This window comes from Clytia hemisphaerica, unplaced genomic scaffold (assembly GCF_902728285.1).
Source record: "Clytia hemisphaerica strain Z4C2 unplaced genomic scaffold, Clytia hemisphaerica genome assembly, whole genome shotgun sequence".
NCBI lineage: Eukaryota > Metazoa > Cnidaria > Hydrozoa > Leptothecata > Clytiidae > Clytia > Clytia hemisphaerica.
In genome coordinates this window covers 164,581-190,654 of record NW_027104534.1, presented here as the reverse complement: position 1 = coordinate 190,654, position 26,074 = coordinate 164,581, and the positions used below count along the sequence as shown (strand labels likewise).

Genomic DNA, 26,074 nt, shown 5'->3' with positions numbered 1-26,074 from the left:
TCAGGTGACTGGATTATAACAATAAAGCTATAATTTGCATTATCTATTGCTGTTCTAAATTTCACTTTAGCTTAAGTGCTTGTGTGCAGCATTGTTTCCCGTGAATTTTATATGAAGAGTTAGGGCTATACTGATGGGACGACGACAATGATGGCAGACGACTTTTGCGCCAGAAAATGATTGGGACTATTCCAGTGTCGTCAAATGTTGGAAACCTAGATATATGTGCACTGAAGTCACTTCAAATGAAGACATTCCATAACCGCCTTTTTGACAAAAAATAAACAGAAAAATGAAAAAAGAAAAAAAGAACAAAACAAATTTTTTTTTCAAAAATGACCATATCTCACATAAAGTCTGATTCTGATAAGAGTATTTTTTGTGAGTGAAAGAAAAGACTAGTTTTGAACAGCTAAGAGAGTCCTCTATCTTATCAGTTGAATATTTTACCCCTCAACCAAAATTGATTATGATTTTTTTTCTCTAAAAATTGTCCGCCAACTAGCTGAGCATCCGCCAACTAGCCAAGAGTAATATAAAATCGGTTCTGACATAATGAAAAACACCAAACTAAGCCACAGAATGGGAGAGTAAGTTTTATCTAAAGTTTTATATAGTTTTTGAAAAAAGGGCTTGTATACAAAACCCTCTGCCAACCATCAGCCTAATGACTATAAGAACCTATTAATTTCAATTTCTAAAAAAAGTATTTGTAATTGTAGTGATGAAGTATGTTAAAAAATCCCTGCTTTATGTAGTAAATGACAAACACATAATGTTCTTCACTTTTTCTTAATTTTTCGGCCATGGAAGCCTTAGTTTGTTCTTACAAGCCAGTGTGGAAATGATGCAAAGTCCACACCAGATTGTTATTTGTTAAAACTGAGATCTAGGTCAATAAAACGTTTGCTTGCATGCTTAACAGCGAAATTGCAGGGAGGCTACTGTATCATGCATAATTTAAAAATTATGCATGGCTGTATCATTGTTTTTATGCTGGAGTACATAATTATTCAACATGGCTGCCTCTTTAAAAAAAAGTCTATACTATATGTATCTCTTAGAAAATAAACACTTACAGAACGACATAGTTTATCATTTGGAATACACCCTGTTTTGGACCATTCCATCGTGGGAGCAAAATAGGGTGGAAACTAAGTAGCACCCTCAGTGCAAGATTTCCGCCTCATCTTTACTCGCCTGCACGGAAACGTGAGCTAATCATTTTAAAAGACGTTGTGGTATAAAAGGCGTTGTGGTATAGTGGACATCAACCTTGATTCCTGTACAGGCGACCAAGGTTCGATTCCCACTCACAACGGTTCATTTGACAAGTGAACAAACCTTCGCCCGGGTCAACCCATGCCATGTGAGGGGAATTAGGTAGTCAGTTCAAGGTGCTGACGGTGATGCTTACTCAAAGCATCTATAGTTACGAGAATGGGCTCCCAGAGCCTCCTGTAACTCAACCATAATAGAAATAGAAATTTATTTCTCGCGCGCTCAAGGGGAAAAGGAAAGTGATTGATATTCTTTGAAGGAAAAACGTCAGAAACAAACCCAAAGACCAAAAGATGTATTTTGTTGTTGAGAATTGATCATGTGAAGATGAAAAAATTTCTGCTATGCATTTTTTTCGGGACGCTGAAAAACTCTAATTTCCATCTTCCTTAAGGTAAAGAGGTTGCAAGATTCGGGTTAGCGAGGCAAAAATCGCTAAAAAACTGGTAAAATCGTAATCCTCAAAAATCGAAGTTCCAGCCTCACTGGCTTAGTCGACCTGGTTTCCCTGTCCTTATTGTTTATTGCAAGCACGCGCTCTAGGCGCTAAGAGGCCGCATTAAACTTCTAGGCGCTGCACCTAGCACACCCGCCCAGGCCCTTTTCAAATTCATAAGGAAACTGGGTTATTTTAATTATTTTCGGTTCACTGTAAAAAGCTCTATACTAAAAAATTCCTCTCGTGCAGAATGTTGTTGCAGTGTTGTGATTTGGGCATCTTCGTTGAAAGCATGCTAATTAGTTTTTTAGTGATTACTACGTCGTTAAAGTTTTCTTTTCAAATATAAGTAATAACACTTCACATTTCTCATATTATATGAGTGATTGATTGATAAATTTGGTATGTATTCGTTTATGTTTGATTTTATATTCAGCCTACAGCTGACAGCTATGTCGAAATTAGAAGACGCATGTCAGTCCCCTCTTTACGCCAATACGCCAAAAGTAATTACTGCCTCACTTCGAATATATTCAGCCCTACTGTGCACCGTTTCGAGCCTGGCTTAAAAGAGAATAACACGGAAAAATGAGAAAAAAGACTGGCACTGGACTGGGGCACTGGACACTGCCCACTGGTCTGCTGGTGACTGGATACAGTACAAAGAACAAGCTGACGAAAAAAACTACTGCTACATAAACAAAATAGAGAACGATAAATATTTGCAAAGCTTACAGTGTCTAAGAAGTTACAAAATCCGACTGTATCAACACCCTCTTCCATTTCTCGGAAAAAAATGAAAACGAAAGTGGTACGGACTAAATGCGATTGCTCAAAACTAACAATCCTGTTTGCAAAGTTGATATATAAGACTTCTTTTAACATTATACTTGCAAATAAATAGTATAAAAGCTTAAAGATGATATCATGAGTATAAAATTTACTTTAAGTTTGTATTAAGTATATATTTTTGTCTTCAAGTTCTAAATTCTTCAGAATAATCCCCAAAATGAATATCGTCCTCGACTATTTTGGGCGGGAAAACCACTGAATCGAGCGCGAAAATTAGACCAAAACGTGGACAGCAAAACTCCAAGAAGGTAGGTAATCTAACAGTTTGGTTTGTGTTTCTTGTGAGCTCTGCTCTACACACAGACCAAAGCTCTTTTAACCCAAGGTTTTTGCAGTGGCAATGATATGGAAGTCGAGAAGGTTCAGCATGCAACTTCTTTCGAAAACTGTAGAGATTTCTTTCAAGCTGTCGAGATTTTCTTTCATAAGCTGTCACTGCACTGGCCACTGGCTGTCCAAAATACCAGTCGGGTGTTTATGTTAAAAACTGCAATACACCGTTTAACAGTGTCGACTGCGCACGCGTATGAACAATTTGCCATTGTTTTGATTTTGGCAACCACAGGAAACTTCACTCTCCCCCAAAGTGAGCATTTTTACCTACCGCCTCTACGGTGGAGATGGCGAAGCTGTTAAACGGTGTATTATTGCTCTTTTCGGAAATTATTGCCAAAAACGGCAATTTTTTCAACGATGAAATGCTGAATCAGCAGAATTAAATAAAAAAGTAAATAAATGAAAATTGCCGTTTTTTCAGCAATTATTGCCGTTTTTGGAAATAAAAGTTGACTTTATTATTGAACACATGGTATTTGACACCCTCGCGATAAGTAGGCCGACTGTGCCTCGTTTGATTTTGTTTTCAACTGGTTTTTGTTGAAAATGCAGATAGCAAAATCGAGTCATATGTAAACAAATTTACACTCTTAAAATTAAAAATCCAAAAAAACCTTTTTCTCAATGCAATTTTACTATTTGCAAACACCTCTGACATCTTTGCCCTTAAAAGGACAACATATTTTGCTGATTCAGCATTTCATTGTTGAAAAAATTGCCGTTTTCGGCAATAATTTCTGAAAAGAGCAATAATTGCAGTTTTTATCTTGAACACCCGACTGAACACTGTTGCTGTTTTTGATGAAAACGAACGTTCCACAAAAATCTTTGGAATAGCATGTCTTGCAAGGTACCGTGCGTAACTTGGTCTAATATCGACACCCCTTGTCTAGTTCCAACACCCTTCTTTTAGACAGGAATAATATGAAAGTTTGAATCACTGAATGAAAAAGGATTATCCCTCTGACCACTCAGAAAAGAAAAATAGTTTTGACCTTTCTATCTATGAGCTCCCCGCAGCGGTTTGCGTGATGACGTGATTAGGACTTTTTTCTTGCATGATGGCGTGATTAGAGATTTTTTTGCCGTGATAAAGATTTTGGCGTGATGCACTGATAGGGCAAAAATTTGAGGCGTGATGCGTGATTTTGGCTATTTTTCGCTATTTTCTGCTATTTTTTGCGTGATGACAAATTTTAGCGATTTTCGTGATGCGTGATGGAGAAAATCTTTTTGCGTGATGGGGTGATTAGGGGTGCAGCTGGGGGGCCTCATCTATTTCAGCTGATAAAAAGGGGGTGTTGGTATTAGGTAAGGGGTGTTGACATTAGACCAAATTAAGGTTGAAGGAAATAAACATTAAACTCCTCTTGCAGTATAGACCTAACTCTTCATACAAAAATTACGGGAAACACATATTTAGACTTTGTACCCTATGCTGCAAGCCAGCACTGAAGCTGAAGTCCCGACAAAGCGGGACAAAAATCAGTTTTTTGCAGTTTGCAAAAAAACGCCACAGAAGATCTTTCAAATTCAGTATGTGAATAGAGCAGTAAAAATACAATTTTTCAATTTTCCTTTTTTTTGCAAGAGTTCTAAGACGGGCATTTGCATGTCCCGAGAGCGGAAATTAGATGAGAGTAAAAGACGGCGTTTTTGTATACATTGCAAAATTAATTTTTGAGTTAAAATTTTTCAGCCAATTTTCATGATTTTGATGACGTCACAGAAATAAGAATTTGAATAACTTCTAGTAGGAGAAAGCTTTTGACTTAAAATTTCCACCAAATGTGTAAATCAATAAAAGGAAGCGATCCACAAAAAAAAAAATTCTTTACTGGGGCGAACCCGAAAAAATTTTTTGTTTCCGGTCCACCGGCCGGGTGAAAATTTATTTCGTCGTCACCCGGCCGCATTTTTTTTTCGTACATCATCGTTAGGGTTAGGGTTAGTTTGTTTGTTTGGAAAACTTTCGTGAATCAGTCTTTGAGGCGTGTGATTTATCGCACGTGATATTTTATATTCTACTGTAAAATGCACGCCTAGAAATCACTTGGAATGAAGCGGTTATCCTGATCATTGTTATAGAAATGAAATTTTATTCATCTCAAACTAAACCCTGCATTGTTTTTGTTAATTCTTGCTTGCAACTCAACTTTTAAGAATGTTTTTTTTTATACAACTTGGTTTTTATAGAAGAATCATGCTGATTTGTGAGTAAAATAAATAGAAACATTCACAAAGTGGGGACTTTTCAGTAAGTAAACAGCTTTGTTTTTATAAAAGGAATCATGCTGACTTGTGAGTAAAATAAAAAGAAACATTCATAAAGTGAGGATTTAAAAAATTGGGGAAATGTTTCTCTCACTCTACTTTTTTCTCAAAAAAGTTCACTTCGTAATCACAGTTTGGAGCCTTTAGCAATTGAAGATAAATATTCAAAATGAAAGAGAGTGCCAGTTCTTAGAGATATCGTAACACAATTGAAAATATAAGCGATGAAAATTAAGTATTTGAATAATCGCATGCCTAGACCACCTTAAATCAAAATCTAGGCATGCGATGATCACACGTGAATTTTTCTTATACCGAAGACTGTAGCAGTGTCAAGTTACTACAGATTTAAGGTAAAGAAGACCATCATTTTAACTTCTACGAGTGCTTTAAAAAATTGAGTTTTTGGATCGAAATTTAGCATTTATTTAAAATTTTTTTGCGGCCGGCCGGGTGAGTGTCTTTTTCGTCACCCGGTGGACCGGAAACAAAAAATATTTTTAGGGTTCGCCTGGCGTCAGCAAATTTTGCAAAAAAATGAATCGTTTTTTGACTTGAACTTGAAGGTTCCCCTCTTGGGTGATTCACAACATGTAAAATAAGGGAAGACGCATGGGTAATTGAAAAAGTAAATTCAACATCTAAAAATATCCACTCAGGGAAAAGCTGTGTACTTTTTTGGCTTAATTCAATATTTTTTTAAGATAGACTGCCTGATGTCCGCTTGACCCCCCCCCCTTTTAAGCCCATTGTGCATCCAGGTACGTTAGATATTCTTTTCGTGTTTTTATTGACTGTAGCAAATGATAAACAAAACAACAAGATTATTATCAATGATGAAAAATAAAGTAACAACTCCTGACCCTTCACAAAAGTCAATTTCATCATTTTTTCAAAAGTCAACCAAAAGGAGTAGTAGCAACATGTCATCACCACCAGCAAAGATTGCCAAGAGAAATGATGAAAAGGAGAATGCTACAACAACTAGTCCTTTATCGCCAGAACAGAAAAGAAAAATGGAAGAAAACCGGGTAAAAGCACAGGAGAAACTTCTTGAGAAGACTACTCAGGAATTTGATATTGGTCAAAGTTGGAAGAAGGCATTAGCGCCAGAATTCTCTAAAGAATATTTTGGCAAAGTAATAAAATCTTTAAATAGTATTTGTTTATCGATTTAACTAAATTTAACTCTAGTCCCGCTGCTGAGGTCGATAAATGTTTCGTTTCGTGACACACATCTTAGAACTAACTTTTTTTGGTGGAAACTCACAAATTAGTATATGAAGATTCCAAAATCAAAAAGTTTCCACGATATTATCGTGCAAGTAACGAGTAATTGGCGATTTTTTGCGTTTCCAGGCAAAATTGCAAGGCCTGGAAATTCATGATTTTTGGGGGGTCTTCAAATTATAAAAAGACCTATATCACATGATAGAGCTCTTCAAACTGAGCAAAAAAGTGTATTACACCAAAGTCCCAACTTCTCTAGATCAAAAGTTATGGGCCTATTTGTGGTCAAAAAGGTGTTTAATTTTGCATAAATTAATGCAGATTGTGGGGAAATTCCCTGTTTTCCATCAGTTTTCCATAACTTTTGATCTAGAGAAGTTGGGACTTTGGTGTAATACACTTTTTTGCTCAGTTTGAAGAGCTCTATCATGTGATATAGGTCTTTTTTTAATTTGAAGACCCCCAAAAAATCATGAATTTCCAGGCCTTGCAATTTTGCCTGGAAACGCAAAAAATCGCCAATTACTCGTTACTTGCACGAAAATATCGTGGAAACTTTTTGATTTTGGAATCTACATATACTAATTCGTGAGTTTCCACCAAAAAAGTTAGTTCTAAGATGTGTGTCACGAAAATCGTTTTCTAGCCACTTTTTTCGATCTCAGCAGCGGGACTACTCTGTTTATTTTAGTGTCATTCTTTTTATCTCATTTAAGTGCATTGTTTTGTTTGTACAAAATACCCATTATATTTATTAGATGCAATATAATCTTTGCTTATAAATACATGAAGCTAAGGTTTTGATGAAGAATTCACTTTTTTTAAGCTCAAGAACTTTGTTGCAGCTGAAAGAAAACAAAAGACAATTTATCCACCTGGTAAATATGATATTTTTTTATACCACTTGTACCTTATAAAACTTAGACCAGCAGGTAGTTTTAATTCTCACCAGTCAAATTGAAATCCAATCTTAAAAACCCTAGCTTGAGAGAGAATGATCAGAATGATCTATCAGAGGAACTGGCCTAAAATATACAAATAATCACAAAATGATTCTGGCCCTTTAAAAGAAAACACTTAATAGTCATATTATTGCAACAGAAAATATTTTCCTACAATACTATCCAATCACAGGGTTTGATCATTTTGATAAACTTTTAAAATTTAAACGATTTGACCAATATGTAACAGGGTCAACATTAAGTAACCTTTTTTCATTCACTTTTAGAAAAAGATGTTTTCAGTTGGACCAATTATTTTGACATTAATGATACAAAAGTTGTTATCATTGGACAAGATCCCTATCATGGTCCAAAACAAGCACATGGTTTGAATTTATTAATCAAGTTACATTCTACTAAAAATATTTGTTTATATTTTTCATTCGGGTGAAAGAAGATGTCTCAATAAATTGAAGGCCTTTATTCGTTGTGGCAAAACATCATACTCTTGGGTACCTAATAGCCATCCCCACGCTTATTAATTTTTAAAAAAGGTTTTTGAAAGTTCCCTCTTTTGTCCTAATTCTGCTGTATTAGCCTCCTTTTTAAAAATTTTCCACCCATGACATTTTTGTTCCAACCCCCCCTCGCTTATTAAGTTTCAAGATTTTTTCCAACCCTCCCCCCCCCTCCGGCTATTAGGTACCCAAGAGTAAGACTATCTGAAGACACTAGAAACTGTTATACTTTAGATATAGAAGTTCAATTTGGGTACTTTTAAGGGCTTTTTCCGGGATAGTGTCTTCTTATATTTGCTTGAGGTAAAAATTTAGGCAAGCATTTAGTGACTAGAAGAATATACCCCCTGCTATAATATCGAAAACAAAACTAACTTATGAATTCTAATCATATTATATTTGTTATTGACAGGTCTATGTTTTAGCGTGCAACTTGGTATAACTCCTCCTCCAAGGTTTGAAAAACGAGTTTATATTTCAAAATTTCTTTTTTTCTTCAAAGATACATCCTTTAAATTGTGAAGCTGGAGATTATTAATTAAGTATTCGCAAAATAAATAATGTTAAGTTAAGTTATAAGTTATCTTAATCCTTCGAGCAAAGACCCCCCCCCCCCCCAAAAAAAAAGGAACGGATTTATTTATAACTTTCGAAATTGACTTGCAATTTTGCAAGTGTGCACCAATGAATTGATATGGTAAAACTTTTGAAGGTGAAGATCATAACACTAGTCAACCTTGAGATTGTAAGTCCCCCAGGATGCTTCCCCTAGTGAAAATATAGGAATATGCTTGAAGGGTTAAAATCATTCCAGGGCATTGTTTAAAAAGATTTTAGTTTTAACCTCTGGAGGGATTGCATCAATCATATTACAATTTGGTCTCCTTATATTCATATTGCATGTGTATTATTTTCAAAGCTGGCATAATATTCTGAAGGTCAGTTTTCGGTCGTACCTTCATATCTTATAAAACAAATAATTTTTTGGAAAATGAAAGATCTAACAATATTACTCTTTTGCAGACCTATTCAAGTTTAGGTGTATTACAATCTTTCCTATAAGATAGCAAATAAATTTAGAATCTAAATTTTCAGTTTGAAGAATATGTACAAAGAGTTGGCGAGTGATATCGAAGGATTTAAAATTCCAAGTCATGGTTATCTTGCCGGATGGGCAAGCCAAGGTGAATGAAAGTATTAAATCAATTCCTACTAATGAAGAGCAATTAAAATCATATTTGATCAGATGTTAAGATATCTCACTTAAGATATTTCACTCTCAGGCTTAAACGAAACTAAAAGTAGCCGTACTAATGATCAGCGGCCGTATCATGAATGCCGAGCATCCAGCTACGGTGCGCAAGATTGTGGGTTCGATCCCCCAGCCGGGTCATACCAAAGATTCCCAAAATGGTACTTAATGCCTCTCTGCTTGATGCTCAGTCATTAAAGGGACGGATCAGGGGTAAGTGGAGAAATCAAGGGAAAGGAGTAGCGCCTCCCCTACCTCAGGGTAAACAGCTAGAGAAAAGAGAGCCTTCGGGTCGCCCTCGACTGCGGTCGCAAACTTACTTACTTTACTAATGATGTTCATATTTTTGTTTTAATTTTAGGCGTTCTGCTATTAAACGCTTGTTTAACAGTTGTTGCTCATAATGCTAATTCACATCAAGGAAAGGTATGAATCATATATATTCCTCTAAATTTTAAATTCAGCTAATTTTCTCTGAATACACTTGAACTTTGAAGCCGTTCCATAACTTTAAGATTGAATTTCTGACATAAAAGAGTGCTTATAAAAATCTTTGTTGAACTTTCATCGTTTATTATGAAAGTAACCTTGGGAAGTTCCATTTACATCTAATCGGGTATACTATGGTAATTCCCTTTGATTCTAATATTTGTTAGCTACAATCAGTGCAAAAATGTGTTGACAGTAAGTCTCGAAGAATACCACTAAAACTTTTATTTCACTGCTCAGATCCCCAATTTCAATGGTTAGAGAACCGAGGATTTCCTGACCGGGCAAACACTGTTTACTGCCAAATATCTGGCACTGATTGTAGTTATTTGGTGTTTACTAGTGAAAATGTCACCTTTATGCTTTCTCCCGCTCATTTGTGAAGTACTCTACTGTCAAATTTATTTGTCAATTCGTTATTTTCAGGGCTCGAAATAACGGTCGGACATCGGACATTGTCCAACCCAAATAGCTTCATGTCCGACCCAAAAATCATAATTTTCAAGCTAAACCAACACTGATTGGACATTTTGTCCGACCCACTTGAAATCGTTATTTCGAGCCTTGATTTTTAACAGTAGTAAAAAGTTTTTAAAAACATTATTGTCCGTCCCTTTTCGCCTGAATAATCGTTAACGACTACTTTTAAAGTTCAAAGTATTTATTTTCACTATAAAAAAAAGTGAATATAAAGTGCTGGAAAAATACAGAAGACTAGTCCTAGACCAAACAAAAATAATTTCTTTCATTCTTTCAAGGGTTGGGAAAAGCTGACCGACGCAACGATCAAATGGATCGATAGAAATCTTGATGGTGTTGTCTTTATATTGTGGGGAAAATATGCTGAGAAAAAGGGTAGTTTTATCAATAAGGTACGACCATTATGTTCTTTTCAACAGTTTGTGTACTTTATCGCTAGAAAATGAGTCGGTAAAATTGATGAAAAATTGCTTACTGTCGTAATGTTTTACCGACGAATTTTTATAGTCGACATTTTTTTTTTCCGGCGATTATTTTGATCAACGTTTGATTTTTAGCAACAAATATTTTTTTTACCAAAGTTATTATTGGTTTAAAATTAAAAACTATCTAATGTCAATGCAACGAATCTCCGAGATTATAATCTTCTTCGGACGTTTTTTTTGTTTAGAGTCGACATTTGGTATTGACGGGAAAACATCCTTCGCCACTGTCGGCACACCGTGGATTTTTCGGTTGTAAGCATTTTTCAAAAACCAACGAGTATCTTCAAAAACAAAAGAAAAAACCTATCGATTGGAATTATTTACCAGAGAAACTTGATTAGAATCTGTTGTTCACTTGCTTTGAAACGCTGATTTTCATGATAGATTTTCTACTGGAGGATTTATGAAGAAAATGCTGGGTAATAGAAGTTTTGGCTTCACTAGAAGTTTTCTATTGTAAAGGGGAAATCTCAATAAGTCTAACTTAACTGGACTTAACTGATAGAGAGAAACTAATATAAAAAATGATTTTGATTAAGGCGATGCTATATAACACCCTTTCTCACAGACACGGTAAGACCCCTCAAAGTGGAAAAATTGGACAAAATATCGTCCCCAGTGGAACATTTTTGTCCCAAATAAACAAATCCTCACTGCAATATATTGAGCTTTTTTTCCATCCCCACTGAATTTGCTGACTTAAACAATGAAAACTCGAATCCCCAGCCATTAAAACATGGAGTTTCGCGGTTTGTTGTGTGTTGTATTCAATTTTGTTTTTGTTATTTTACACCTAAAATGCAAGAACACATTATTTTGAAAGACTTTTTTAATGCTGTTTTGTAAATATTTTTAAAACTTAAAAAAGTATCAGAAATGTAAATAAAATTTTTTTAGAAACTAGAGAAAAAAAACATCAGCTGATATTTCACCATGACGATTCTATCAATCCAAATGTGTGCTGGTAATTTCCCATAACTCAGAAAAACCCTTTTTCCGTTGCTTAGTTACAAGTGAATTGGGAAATTCCTTTTGGTTATTTTAGATTCATGCAATCAAAACAATTCTTGAGCTTGAATACATAATTGAAAATGAATATTTAGCTAGTGCTTTAGAGATTTTTTGAGAGGTTTTTGAAAAATTGTTAAGTTGAACATTGAAATATATATTTGTTGTATATTAATGTATATGTGTCTCAAAATTTTCTTAAAGAATAAAACCCCAGGGGCGAAGCAGATCTCTTAATTTGTTTTGATTTTGTCAATTTTAGAAAAAATTTAAAACTATGCAACCTCTAGAAGATAATTGCGTGGCATACTGTTAGCTGATTTGGAGCAACAAAAGGAAACTGATTGCTGTAAAGATAATAATTTAACTTAATTAGAGTAAGTAATTTGATTGTTCAATATGCTTAATCTATAATTTGCAAGTATTGTATGTCCTCACTGAACCTGAACTAATTTAAAGTATTTACGTGTTTTTTAATAAGAACAAACTATATAAGAACATAAGGCTTCAGTGGCCAAAATATTAAGAACAACTTAAGAACATTTTAAGGCTTCGTGGGCTTTAAAAGACCCAATTTCGTAGAAAAATGGACAAAATTACTCACAAAAAGGTGAAAATAAGAACATGTTAAGAACATTTTTAGGCTCAAAAAGTTAAGCAACCACCTCCGAGGACATCAAAAATGTGTTTTCATTCAATGTTACCATATCGTATGTTTCTCATATCTTGGATAGTAAATGTGGGAAATAGTTCCTTAAGGGATACTAATTTTAGCTTTTTTTAGAACCCGCAAATCCCAAATTTGGCCATTACTTGGGAAAAAAAGAAGAAAAATCTCTAGGAAAATGAATGAAAATGTGTCCGAAATAGGGCAAACCGGCGAAGATTAATCGTTGCGAAATGCGATTTTTTTCGTGTTTTTTTTTCTACCGCGAAAGTTAGTTCCCGCTAAAATTAGTTCTCTTAAAGTAAGGCGCAGATTTCAGAGCTTACTGCAGCTAACCATGACAGTAGTTGAAAGAAAGTCGAAGATTTGCTGTTTATAAAACTCAATCGCCAATTTTACTATGGGGGTAAATTCCCTGACGGCATTTTTCTGGAAATATCCTGGGCTAATTTCCTTCCTTTTCTTAACCTATTTATACCAAGATGTTTCTTATATTTTAAGTTTTAGATTACCAGGAAGAGCTTTTCACACCACATTATGTAACTTTTGATCTACAATCAGTTCCAAAATACTTGGCAGAAAAGGGAAATTCCCCCACAAAATTTTATAACCACAAACAATTTGGAAGCGCTCTAAATTAGGTTGGAAGGGTTGAATTTTAACTCTAGACGTAAGACTAAGTACCTTAGGATCTGAGGATCCAAAAGTTCAAAAATGGTTCGGTAGGGCTTATATAGCCTAGAAACCAAGAAATCCCTCCCAGATCGAAATTTTTCATGAAATCAAGTTGAAAGCCCGAAATTGACATTCTCGCTCGAACTTCAAATTTCGAAAAATGGTAAAATAGCCAAAATTGCCAATATGTTATGGCACTGATTGTAGATATCTAGATGTGCTTTTTTGTACCAAGTTATTGCAACAAATAACTAGAAATTTTATTAAAGTAAAAAAATCGTCGGGAAATTCTAAGCAAATAGTGCCAGGGGGGTGTAAGACACTCCCTGGGAAAAATAGGGTTAGACCTTGGCCAGACAAATGATTTTCACAAATCATATTGGTGATTTCCCTCTGTTGTCATTAGAAATTTCCCATTTGATTAATGCGATAGTGATAGTGCAAAATATGACTTTTTTTTTTTTTTTTTTTAATTAGTAACCTCAATGGTGGAGTGCTTAGTGATCTATTTTCAGTACCTTTAACGAGATTAACTGCTCTCCGCCGGATAGTTGTTTTCTTTAAGCTCTTTAAAGTGTTTTACAAAATAAACAATAATCTCATCTTTCATTGAGGTAATCATTATTCTATGCAAAAAATCATCTTTATAAAAGCTGTCAGGTTTAGTTTGAGTCACTTCTAAAGTAGAGAGAGAAAGAGAGGATATTTTGCTTGCTAACTGGTTTAACATTTTCAAAGGTAACGAAAATAAAAAAGCATATCTTTATTGTGTGCTGACTAATTCTAGTTATAGGTTGGAGGAAATGTGGTTGAAAAATTGAGGCGTTTTAAGGGAGATCCTCGAAAATTAACCCCTATGGGGCGTCAGTTTGTATAATATTTTATGATAAAAATATGTCTGAAGGAGAAGAATCATAACACAAACCCAATTCGTATACAGACCTGTCTCTAGTGACTCGATGCGAATTTCTAAGCCAGCGTGGATAAAATTTTATTAAAATTTTAATTTCCAGTGGAAATGACTTTTGTATGATTTTTATATATAGAAATGCCGTTTTGGGGTGATTTTATCACCGGGGATGACTTTTGGTTAGAGGGGGGTTCCCATGGTCTGTGGTTATGTCTGTTCATAACCACCAACCATTCTAATGTTAACGCTTTCCATTTTTTGTTTTAGATGCCTCGGAAAAAGCTTCCAGACCGTCAGACTATTGAAGACCAAATGGACGAGCATTTTAACAACATTCTCCTCTCAAAAACTAATTACTCAAGTAATGACTTATACGAGAGATTCCCTCAACAAATGCGTGATGGTCTTGCTAACGCCAAGCAATGTTATTTCAAAATGTTTGATGATTTCAAGCAAGCATTGGATGAGATTCCATATTTCAACGATGTGTTTAGTCATAACACTGGCAAAGGATTTCTGGGAGGAATGGATCGAGAACACGTGGAAAAGTTACATTTAATGGATCTGAAAAAACAGATTATGATTGGGGAAGTTGTATCGGCTTTGTTATCAGGTAATCAATTTTTACTACTTTTACTTCGTACTACGCCTAATTTCCTTAAAATGTAGGTTTTCCAGGCTCAAGGTTGATTCTTTAAGTTTAGGTTTTCCAGGCTCAAGGTTGATTCTTTAAGTACACGCTTTTTTTCTTTATAAGAATAGTTTACTTTGGATGAGGGTCAAATAAAATGCCAAAATTGAGGGTGAAATATGCTTAATGTATTTTTACTATTTTATTTAGACTTGACTTTTTTACAAACATGAGAAATGATCAATTTGAGAGTTTTGGACTTTGGAATGAACATTTGGAGCTAAAATTACATTTCTGCCTCAAAGTTTAAATTCAATTATAACAAAGGAAGCAGTTTTTTCTGTTAACCAAATACAAAATGACTCAGGGCCGGCGAATCAATTTTGAAAGTGGAGGGGCCAAATAGTAAGTGTCTAAGGAGGCGCCACCATGGTTGGCGCCGACGGGCAGAGAAAGCAAAAAAGTGGGGGGGCCATGGCCCCCGGCCCCCCCCCCCGTTTCGCCGGCCCTGTGACTGTATTCTTATCAAACTTTGTGAAACTCACCCTAGAGGGTATTCTTAGGGTATTCTAACGATTTGGCCAATTTTCTCGGTTAGGGAAAAAAGTCATTGAACGAAAGGTGGCATGATGGTGAAATCTTTCTTGACCAAAATCTGTTCAAGTCATGAGCTTAAAAACAGTAGAATTTCTTTTAAATCGAACCTATATAACTTGAATACCTCTTAAACTCGATCAAGCTTTATGGTTCTTTCAGTTAATAGTGCCTTATGAACCGTACTCCATAACTCGATATTCAACTCGAACAAATTCGTTTTCCTCGTGCTTGTTCGAGTTATGGAGACTCCACTTGTATACATTTTTCTCTTTGTTTCGCTCTATACAGGTAGCTTTGAGCAGTATGAGAGAACCAACGCGCCAAAATCATGGAAACGAGATGTGTTGGAAATGGAAGTGAGTTCTGACGACGAAAATGAAGATGGGGAGGAAAGCGACGAAGAAGGAAATACTCAACAAAAGACACGTAAAGCAAAGAAGAAAGCAAAGAAAAGCAAAAAACGTAGAGGTAATAAGACCTGATTTATAAGAATAACGAGACTCAAAGATACCAGAAAACACATTTTTAAGTAGCTTGGAATGGCTGAATTTTAGAACGTGATATTAAGACCAATTTTAGTCTCAAAGTGCCAAGAGATAAAAACAGCCAAGAGATTTACTGGTTCTTATAAAAAAGTGTACTCTTGTAGACACTATATGTTTTTTTTATAAACAAGTGTCTGTCCCTTGGTCAGGCTGGTGTATGCTTAAGCCTCTAAAGCATCCAGTCATAGCCTATGCTTATTATATGCTTTTTAATTATTATGCTTATAATTCAACCGAGCCAATTCTTTGTAAAATCTAAGCAATTTTGTAAGTTAAGCATTCGATTTTTGGAGCAGTGGAATTTGGCTAGTCATGGAATGTCTTTTTTTTTTTACTTCCAAATCTTTACAGAAAAAAAATTGACTACTTTAAAAATATTTCAGGTTGGTGTATATGTCTAGGAAATCTGCAAATCTGAGCCTTCATATGCATACAGGAGTTGTGCTTATAAAAAACATGTATTAGGATGAGCGGAAGTTAATTTATTTTCTGCCAACTTTGATTCACATTTAGAATGTGCAGGACGAAGAGTCGATTGTCTGAACTAGTTGCTCCTTGTATCGCATTGTTAGCTAGAGAAAACTTCTGGAAAGTTCAAGCAACTGCTGAAAAGGTTTCCTTTATTAATTTCATGGACTTTTACACAACAATTCCAAAAAAATCTTGTTTAACATTTAAGGTGGAGGCGCCAAGAAAAAGACCAAACAAAAGCAACAGGACGAGCCTAAGTCAAAAGCTGAAGAAGAAGAAGAGGAAGAGGAAGAAGGGAGCAGTTCTGCCAAGATGAACCCTACAGAACAAACAGAGCTGAAATTAACACTATCAAAAGGCTTGAATCCCTTAGGAAGTGACCAATCAGCTCGCCCCATTCGTAACCGTGCTGATCGAAAGGTGCAAGTGGTTAAAGAAACTGATGAAGGAACATTGATTAAATTCCGTGGTAAATATATCACCTTAGCCAGAGAATACGAATTTGAAGAGCAGCTAGATTATGATTATGGCAGAAATAAGTTTCACCTTGATCGTCTTAATAAAGATATGATTAAAGTATGTGAATCGGTTGTCGATTTTCTTGATGTTGATATGGAGGCACAGAGACAAGGTCTTTTTGACAACCTAACCAATATGTGGAATGAATGTCAAACAAGTTTAGTACCATCTGATGAGCAAACCCAGAAAATGGAAACCATTGCTGAACTTGTCAGGAATCTGGGTATGGCTAAAGAGGATCATAGCTCTTTTAGACGTGGTAATAAAGATTGTTTGGAACTTCAACGTGTTCGTGATGAACGTAACCGGATCTGTATGGATCACTTTCTGAAATCGATCTGGCGACTTTTTGTTGAAGACGATGCTGATATCGATGATGGTGATCGTTTCTCAGAGGAAGATGTTGAATCAGCATTCTTGGTTAATGAACGAGATCGGGTTATGCTTATCCCGACATGTGATTGTCATGGTCCTTGTCCATGTTGTTGCTCCGGCTGTTATGACTATCGACATTTGAATATCACTCACAATGCAGAAGAAAGTAAACGTGGATTTTATGAGAAACCACGACATCCTAACGATAACCGATCACGATTGAAGCATGTGTTGAAGAAAGATAAATCGGCGACATCTACTGATGAACAAGGACGACCGAAAATTGAGGAGCTGTCAGATAGTGAGGAGGAGGTTGAAGAGGATCTTAAACTAGCTGCAAAGAAACGAAGAGTTTTCTACCGGTTTGAAGATGTTGACCAGGAATGGTTTGATGAATGTTCTCATTGTTGTTGCCAATGTGATCTCCAGAAAATTGAGATGCTCCAAAACAAGATTAAACCTGAACAACCAACACCGGAAACCTTTGAATCCTTTGCTATTGGATTTTGTGAGAAATTAGCAAGCTGTGATAATTTGAAATATCACAAATCGATTTTCAAGGAAGCTGCTTTCATCTCAAGCGCTGGTTCTGACCATATGCTTCGACAGAAAATCCTTGAGATTTGTCTTCCAATATTCATGGAGGCGATCAAGAAACGTGAAATGGGAACACGTATGTATCTGGTCCATCTGGTCCTGAAAATTACCATGTCCATGGTGGTGGCTAGGAAGTATTGCTTTCGTGATCCAAACTTTTTCCAGTATCTTGCTAACATGCTGACACCAGTTGATCCTTGTAAAAACCGCGACCCAAATCAATTGCGTGCCGACACCTGTCATTTGTTGTATGTATCGTTAATGGGTTGTGGTCGTGAGTATTTCATCAAAGTCTCCCGCACTAAAGCTTTTGAGCATCTCATCGATATTCTACAGTTGGTACCTGATAATCACAGTGATGCCCAGAGTGCTGAAGATGCTTTCGGCTGTCTCACATTGTTCACTGATGAATGGGACTTGTTTATTCACAAATTCTCCAAAGCCCCAATCAATAAACTAATCGAAGAATGGCGTCGTTATGGGCTCGAGTATGCTGGTGGTCTTCCAAACTTCATCTACACGCTGGAAAACCTTAAAAAGAGGTTGTACTGTATTATTCATGCTTATCGAATGAATAAAATGACATTCAGGCTAGATAAAACATTCAATGCTGAAGCACTGCAAGAACACAGTCTAGTTGGTTGCTCTAACCCGAAATGCTACAAGTTAAATTACACAACCCTGGGTGAGTATAAATACAAGAAATGCTCAAAGTGTCATTTAGCTTATTATTGCACCAAAGCTTGCCAACTCACGCACTGGAAAACACATAAGAAATATTGCGTTAAACCTATTTGGGAGACGGAGAAAGAAAAGCAATGTGACGTTAATAGCAATGAAATTCCATCTATAGTACAACCGCCAAAGCCGCCAAAAACAACAAGAAACTTTAACCCTAGCAATGAATCTAAGCTCAAATGTAGTATCACTGCTGATATGGTTTCTAAGCTAGCCTCAAGTCAAGGAAGAATGACCCAACGGCTGTGATACTCGATGTACTTGAGAATTTAAAACTTGAAACTTCGTTAACTTCTTGCTAAGGAATATTTTGTTATCTTTAATAATGTATAACTATGTAGGCTAATTAATGAAATATGTATATAGGTTGAGTTCTCCAGCAAGAATCTGTTCATGGGGTTGTAGCGTATTATATTTTCAATGATCTACCACTCGAAATTTCGATTTTCACCCCCTGAACACGCGTTTTGACACTGGAAAAGCATCAAATCGACCCTTATTGCAAATTCACCACATGGAAATGGCCAGTTTTATTATCCCCTCCCCCCTCCATGTACTTTTTTTCTGGCAGAGCCCATTTTCTTTAACAAAACCACAAACTCCGCATTAACATGTTTTTTTATAAGAACCAGTTTAAAAAGACCAGCAAGTTTTGGATGGGGATTGATTGTTCTTGTCTTTTTGTGATTTTCACACTCAAACGCGCTTTATATACTCTTAATATACTTATTTTATCCATCCACTTAATCAGTATTTTGTAAGCCATTTTTTGAATCTAAGACTTGAATTCCACGCTTTTTTTATAAGAATATCGGGGTGAAAGTTGGCCAGATCGTAAGAATACCCTCTTGGAATTTGATAAGAAAACAGTCATTTTGTATTTGGTTAACAGAAAAAAAACTGCTTCCTTTGTTAGACTTGAATTTAAACTTGAGGCAGAAATTTAATTTTAGCTCTAAATATTCATTCGAAAGTCCAAAACTCTCAAATTGATCATTTCTCATGTTTGTAAAAGAGTCAAGTCTAAAAAATTAAGAATATGTTAAGAATATTTCACCCTCAATTTTTGCAATTTCTTAAGAATACTTGGCCGTCATCCAAAGTAATTTGATAATTCGAATTTGAATTAGAATCATTTGGTGATATTTTAGTACTTAAAACTTATTTTAAGCATACATTAATCAATTATTCATAACTTTTAATTTGTCAATTAAATTATATCTTTTAATTTGTTTATTAAATTATATCGTTGTTAAATCAAAAAAATTATAACTTGAATTTCGTTCAACCAAAATTTAAAATTCTGACAATGAAATTTCTCTGAAGTTTTATTAGTAATAGTAGGAGCGAAATCCAGAGCCAAATATCTTATATCAAATTCCTCTCCTTTTATTGTAACATTCTGCTCTGTTAAATACAGAACCAAGGCAAACTCCTACGCGACACCTTGAATAGACCTTTTCATAAATTACGTTACCAACATCACTTGCCTCATTTTGAAATCAGTACCAAGGTGATTAACTCCAAGCGGATTTTATTAAAACTGCTTCCTATTGATAAAAAAGTCATTTAATGTCTCAAGGGGCATAATCACCATGGTAATTATTTGAATACGAGGCAAGTGATGTTCGTGACGTAATCTATGAAAAGGTCTATTAAGAAAGGTAAATCGACGATAATTTTTGCATTTGATGAATCTTTTTCAACTCATTTATAAATTCTATTCAATATAATATAAAAATTCTCCTCATAAAAATCGTCGCCCAAGTGAGGCTGTAAATTAAACTGCGTCACATTAGGATCTTTAGCCGACACAAGTTTTGGGAAAGTAACAGATTGAATAAAACCATTTCAACTTGATTTAAAACAACGAGTCTAAGTTCGAACATGTCCCTTCGTGAACAAATGTTTGATTGTATGTGCTCCTCATAGTTATATTCTAGTTGAACTGTTTGTCAAAGTTTGATAATCCATACATAGCCAGAGATTGGATGAGTGATATCGTTTGAATTAGTACAAATAAGCGCTTGTGATCTATGTTCATAATCCGATTCGTAATTTTTACTCCAATAATAAAACCCGATTCATGTTTCGATAGATGATCATTCTTCACTTAGTGTCAATCATTATATTCACGACGTAATGTTTTTTACGGAAAGACCCCGGTTTTTGCCAATAGTGGCAAATTTATACAACTTTTGTCTTGTTTAAATTTGCCACTATTGCCTAATACTGGGGTATTTCCGTAGAAATCATTACGTCATGAATATCATGAATCATTAGCATATCCTTGAATTCAACTAAAGTCTGTCTCAAAATAATTTGCAGCTGGAGACAAAAATGGCTGTAACTTTTGATAGAATTCGAATCAAGTTGCGATTTTGTGCTCGTTAAAAAGATATTTGTGAGTGGAATATTATCAAGTAAAAAATTTGGAAAAAAGAAAGAAAATGAAAATGAAAAATGAAGAAGAAAAAAATCAATTTCTTGTAGAAATGTGGTATAATTACCATTTTCACAGGAGTGATTCTTCAATCTTCGATCATCATCAATGTGAAAAATTTTTTCATAAATATTCATTCAATCAAAAGATATCAAACAAAGTTTATTGCTGGTTGACTCTATAAAGCAGGCACGACGCAACGGGTACGGCAGGTACGGCGGCCGCCGTACCAGATTTTCACAAAAATACCCGAAGTTTTCCTCTTCGTCGGTAGACTCGCTATAAAATCGCTTAAATTTCCTCATTCGCCGTACCAGATATAAAAAGCTTCCGTCGTGCCTGTAAAGTAGTAAAAAACGTTAAAAAACGACAAAAAAACAGTGTTTTGTCGATCAATCAGCAATAAAATTTGATATCTTTTGATTGAATGAATATTTTTGAAAACTTTTTTCACAGTGATGATGATCGAAGATTGAAGAATCACTCCTGTAAAAATGGTAAGTATACCACATTTCTACAAGAAATTGATTTTTTTCTTCTTCATTTTTCATCTTTATTTTCCTTTTTTTTTCTCAAATTTTTTACTTGATAATATTCCCCTTACGAATATCTTTTAAACGAGCACAAAATCCCAACTTGATTCGAATTCTATCAAAAGTTACAGCCATTTTTGTCTCCAGCTGCAAATTATTTTGAGACAGACTTTAGGTAGCAATATTGGAAACTATCAATATTCACGTTAGGAAATCTTCCAATAGCGCTATCAATAATAAGTCGAATATATACAAAACTATTTGATCTAGAACCGAATAATGATTCGTGAATTCAACCCTTGTCCTGAGAGGGATTGACACCAAACCAACCAATCCGAAAGCATCTTTTCTCAACGTGCTCTAAACCAATGATCAGATTCACAATTTCGTCCCCATTTGATAAGACACAACCAACACCACTCGTAACGACATCGTGTACATGTCATGTGGTTACAACCACCTGTCAGAAAAATTAAACATAAATTTGATATTTTATTGTATTCATGATATGCATGTCTTTGACATCACACAAGAGAATTGGTTGTAAGTGACGTAAAATCAGTCAATACGTCACTTGCAACCAATCAGCTGTTGGGCCCGTAATGTAATGTTAGAAGAAATTGTAATGGTGCATATCATGAACTGACAGTTCACTTTAAATCCAGCAGAGTTGAATTGTTGAAGCAGTATCGTAGGTCGAAAAGAAATAGCGTCCTAGTTATCTCTATAGACTCTCGGGTACCTAATAAGCGTTCCTCCGCTAATAATTAATTTTTCGAGAATTTTCCACCCAGGACATTCTTATTCCAAACCCCACCGGTTATTAATTTTTGGGAAAATGTTTTTGAAAGTTCCCTCTTTGACTCTATTACCCTAATTCTGCTGTATTGGCCTCCGTTTCAAAGATTCTCCACCCAGAACTTTTTTTACTCCAAATCCACCCAGCTTATCAAGTTTTGAGAATTTTTCCAACCAACTCGCTTATTCCAAACCCCGGCTATTAGGTATCCAAGAGTAACAGAAAACATAGAAGAAGCGAGAATGTAAAAAGGGAACCCTTGCCTATTGACGGTGTGTCAGTATTACTCATTTTTTTCCATGTTTTGTTATTTGAAAAATTTGATTTGATCACCCCTGATATTATACAATATTTTTGCTTATTAGGTCAAGGGCTTTCGTTCGCCATCTTTAGATTACTTAGAAAGCTTTCGGAGAAATTGAAAAAGACCCGGCTATAGTTTGAGTCCTTGAGCCTTAGCAACCTGGTTGCTTATAAAAAAATATGTGCGGTACTTGACGTCTCTAGAGGCAAATAAGACAAAAAATTATGTCGCTGTTTTAGTGTTGATGGTGCAGTTACGGTCAAAAGATAAGAAATAAATTTAGTAGCTGATAGCTTACCGCTTTTTTCAGTTGGTGTACTACATCCAGGACATCGTTTTGTGAATCGGTCGATAGCAGCCGAAGTGTGAGCCTCTTCTAACCAACGTGCTTGTTGTGCTTGGTTTCGATCGATTTGATAAGACTGAAAATCATGAAATAACAATATAGGCTTGTATAGAAATCCAATGGAGTCTCCATAACTCGAACCCAAACGGGAACACAAATTCGTTCGAGTTATGGGATAGGCATTGTTCAAAGAAGGGTAAAGAAAACTTGTTCAAGTTTAGGAGACATTCGAGTTGAAGAGACTGTACAACTGTACAACTATGAAGTTCGTGCTTTCAACCCTTGAAACATGAGGAGACTGGGTTATGCTTTACCAGTAAGGATTGAAGCCATTTCCTTCAAAATGTAGATTTAACGCCATAATTAAGGCCAAATGACTGAAGCCCTTGCATTGATATTTTCAAAGGCACGGAAATTTAGCGTCAATCTTTCCTGAGAAACTCTTAAACATTCTCTTCACATTTTATTAAAGGATTGGCAGGTGTTTTCGAAAATAGACAAATAACAAGAATACAGTTGACGCTCTCTAATTCGATCTTCAAGGGGAATCGGATTTTCATCGAATAAGGGAGCCTATCGAATAGTAGAATGTCGGATAAGGGCGTCAACTGTAGTTTTTCTTAAACAGACCCGGTTTCTGCGAAAATTTCACAGGCTATAGAACGAGTGATAGACGTGAAATACATTCAATCTTGTCATTAGTAAAGAACGGTACATGCTTTTTTTAATGAGAACAAGTGTACTTTGACTAGGGGTGAGCATTATTCTTGTTTTTCTATTGTTCTAAACAAAAGGCCTATTGTTCTAACTCCGAAATCTCACCATGATATTCTTATAGAAGTTATTCTTATAAAAAAAGTTTGTCTGCTCGACTATTTACCTCGTTTGTAGCTTGTGCTCGTTCTTGAATATTAGCCCTACATTCACCATCGTGGTATTGGTTTCGACATTGCCGACAAAATACCAGCTAAAAAAAGAACAAATTTAGAATTATTTCCAATAATCAATAATTCCAGATCGAAAAATAAAGCTTATTGTTTTTATTGGATTCTTTCAAAAGTATTTCCCCAATTGATATGAAGTGCGCCTACAAAAATCGACTACATATCTGTTTAGAAAAATAATTTCTTTTTATTCGAGGTGACAAAGTGTAAAATATTAGAAAGGTCTATACGTTGGATAATTTATTCCACAATTAACTCTTTCAGGACGGCCCCAGCTAATTCCGTTCGAATTTTTTTGAGGACCTTATTTAAAAATCTAGCACGCTAAAAAAATAGAGCATAAAAAGAGCTTTCCAACGAACTCAAACATGACCTATATTTAGATTGCTCCAAAGCTGAGATAATTGCATCTGAAGTTGGAGCTTTCAAAAACTTTGATTTTTTCGGTTTTCGTCGCCCTGAAAAAGTTAAGAGTTAACAAATGGAAAATATAACCTTACTCCACAGCCACCTCTACCTCGATAACACACAATTCTCCTTGAATCATCATCCAACATCAATCCATTACCACAATTTTCACCAGGACATAAAATACCACCGTTCTGTAACACAAATTCTTCCGTTGCAAAGTTCTTAAATCGCTCGTACTGTATAATATAAATGATTTTTGAAAAACAATATAAGTTGAATATAATTTTAAATGATCAAATTGAAATATTTTGCGTCCAATTAGGACCATCCTAATATACACCCCCTTCTCACAGACCCGGTAGGATCTTTTCAGCCAGTGGAGATAAAAATAATGGACTCAATGGTGATTGATATTTTCATTGTTTTGATGGCTGGGGATTTTAATTCCATTGTTTTCGAGCCCAAAAGTTCATCAGGGGTTGAAAAAATTGCACAATATTTTGCAGTGAGGATTTGCTTATCTGATTATTTTCAGCATGGGCAAAAATTTGAGTATATTTTTCACTGGGGACGATATTCTGGCTAATTTTTTCAGTGGGAAGAGGTCCCAGTGGGTCTGTGAGAAGGGGGTGTTAATATCAAAGAGGTGGTCCTCTGTATAGAGACCTTTTGCCTTTTCAACCCTTCAAACCCGAATGACATGTATTATACGTTCAAAAGTGGCCAATATACCAAGTCCCAGACTTAAGGATATAACTCTTTGACCACTTGAATCAAACGGCCATTAACCGAATGCTTTTAGAAATATTATAAAATATTTTTGGAATAGCACTAAAACCATTGTCTAAGTCTCAAGCTAAAAGCTTTTATGCGAATTTGAAGTTTTGAATTTCAACAAAAAAATTCACATTTTTGAAAAAACTCATTATCTTACTCTTAGGTGCCAAATAAACACCCCCCCCACTTGTTAATTTTTCGAACATTTTCCAACCCCCCGTTTATTAAAATTCAGAAATTTATCATCAAATAGCAAATATCAAATATAAATTATCTTTACTATAATTATGTAGGTGTAAGTGAAATATGTGAAGCGATAATTTCCAACCCCCCCGTTTATTCATAGAGACTCTTCTTGTGACTATGGTTTATTAAAATTTTGAAAATTTTCAACCCCACCCCGTTTTATTCGGCACCTAAGAGTAACTGGGCTGAATGATTGAAATAAGATTAAGATTATCTGTTCAACCAAGAGATATTCAATTCCAAATATGATTGAATAAAGTTTTTTAAGATTGGAATATTTAATAATACAAATCATAAAACTTCGCATAAATTATAAAAACGTGTCCACTTTTTTCAGTACGCCACGGTACAGACTGTATTTTAACATGGAGGAAGAGTTTTAGGCCTCACCTGGTTTTTACCGGCCAAAAGAAAATGATGAATATCTTGTATATAACTTTCTTCGCAACCATCTGAAATAGGTGAAAGTATTTACATTATCAACTAGCCAATTAGTAATCGTTCTAAAACATAGTTTAATTTGAATTAGTTTCAACGTTTTGCAAACTTTTGCCTTTTCATGAAATTACAACTGATGCGAAATTGATGTTTTCGACAAAAACAAAATCCAAACATACTATATTCGGTGAAAATCACCATCTTTATGGTCATTTTCAGCTTATTTAAAACTAACTTTCTAAAGGAAATCCACGCTAAACCACACGATTGAAAATAAAATTTAGAAAAAGTATTGAGCCGATAAAAGTAAAGAAACACTAAAACTGACAAATGGAATACACCCCCTTCTCACAGACCCGGTAGGAAAAAAATAACGAACCAAAACTCGATGCGGATTGACATTCCTATGTTTTTTTATTTGAATTACATCGTTTTTGGGCAAAAAAAAATAGCACAATATTTTGCAGTGAGAATATCTGATTATTTTCCACGGGCAAGAAAAGGGTATAATTTTCAACTGGGG

The 26,074-nt window shown here is 35.2% G+C and overlaps 3 protein-coding genes across 5 annotated transcripts in view; 2 read left to right on the top strand and 1 right to left on the bottom strand.

Annotated features, from left to right (window-relative positions):
• The first annotated feature begins 2,796 nt into the window (after window positions 1-2,796).
• Window positions 2,797-11,124, top strand: LOC136822467 (uracil-DNA glycosylase-like). The gene is made up of 9 exons (XM_067078732.1): window positions 2,797-2,820; window positions 5,983-6,321; window positions 7,239-7,290; window positions 7,641-7,739; window positions 8,284-8,326; window positions 8,967-9,055; window positions 9,485-9,549; window positions 10,371-10,484; window positions 10,763-11,124. The coding sequence occupies exons 2-9, from the start codon at window positions 5,986-5,988 to the stop codon at window positions 10,916-10,918; spliced, it is 954 nt and encodes a 317-aa protein (XP_066934833.1). The 5' UTR covers window positions 2,797-2,820; window positions 5,983-5,985; the 3' UTR covers window positions 10,919-11,124.
• Window positions 11,125-11,877: 753 nt separating this feature from the next.
• On the top strand, window positions 11,878-19,505 carry LOC136822500 (uncharacterized). Of its 2 annotated transcripts, none has more exons than XM_067078767.1 (4): window positions 11,878-11,962; window positions 14,105-14,450; window positions 15,354-15,533; window positions 16,290-19,505. In XM_067078767.1, the coding sequence occupies exons 2-4, from the start codon at window positions 14,105-14,107 to the stop codon at window positions 18,557-18,559; spliced, it is 2,796 nt and encodes a 931-aa protein (XP_066934868.1). In that variant the 5' UTR covers window positions 11,878-11,962; the 3' UTR covers window positions 18,560-19,505. The 2 variants fall into 2 exon arrangements, with proteins under 2 accessions (XP_066934868.1, XP_066934867.1); XM_067078766.1 differs by lacking the exon at window positions 11,878-11,962 and adding an exon at window positions 13,575-13,665.
• A 1,982-nt stretch (window positions 19,506-21,487) lies between these two features.
• Window positions 21,488-26,074, bottom strand: part of LOC136822457 (E3 ubiquitin-protein ligase parkin-like) — a 71,448-nt gene continuing 66,861 nt past the window's right edge. The window contains exons 8-12 of one of the 2 annotated variants that reach the window (XM_067078718.1): window positions 25,504-25,565; window positions 24,180-24,326; window positions 23,616-23,702; window positions 22,688-22,811; window positions 21,488-21,746 (exon numbers count right to left, since the gene is read on the bottom strand). In XM_067078718.1, coding sequence (XP_066934819.1) covers window positions 21,637-21,746; window positions 22,688-22,811; window positions 23,616-23,702; window positions 24,180-24,326; window positions 25,504-25,565 — 530 coding nt within the window. In that variant the 3' untranslated portion in view covers window positions 21,488-21,636. Of the gene's footprint in view, window positions 21,747-22,687; window positions 22,812-23,615; window positions 23,703-24,174; window positions 24,327-25,503; window positions 25,566-26,074 lie in introns of those variants that run through there. The other variant, XM_067078719.1, reaches the window with a different exon arrangement.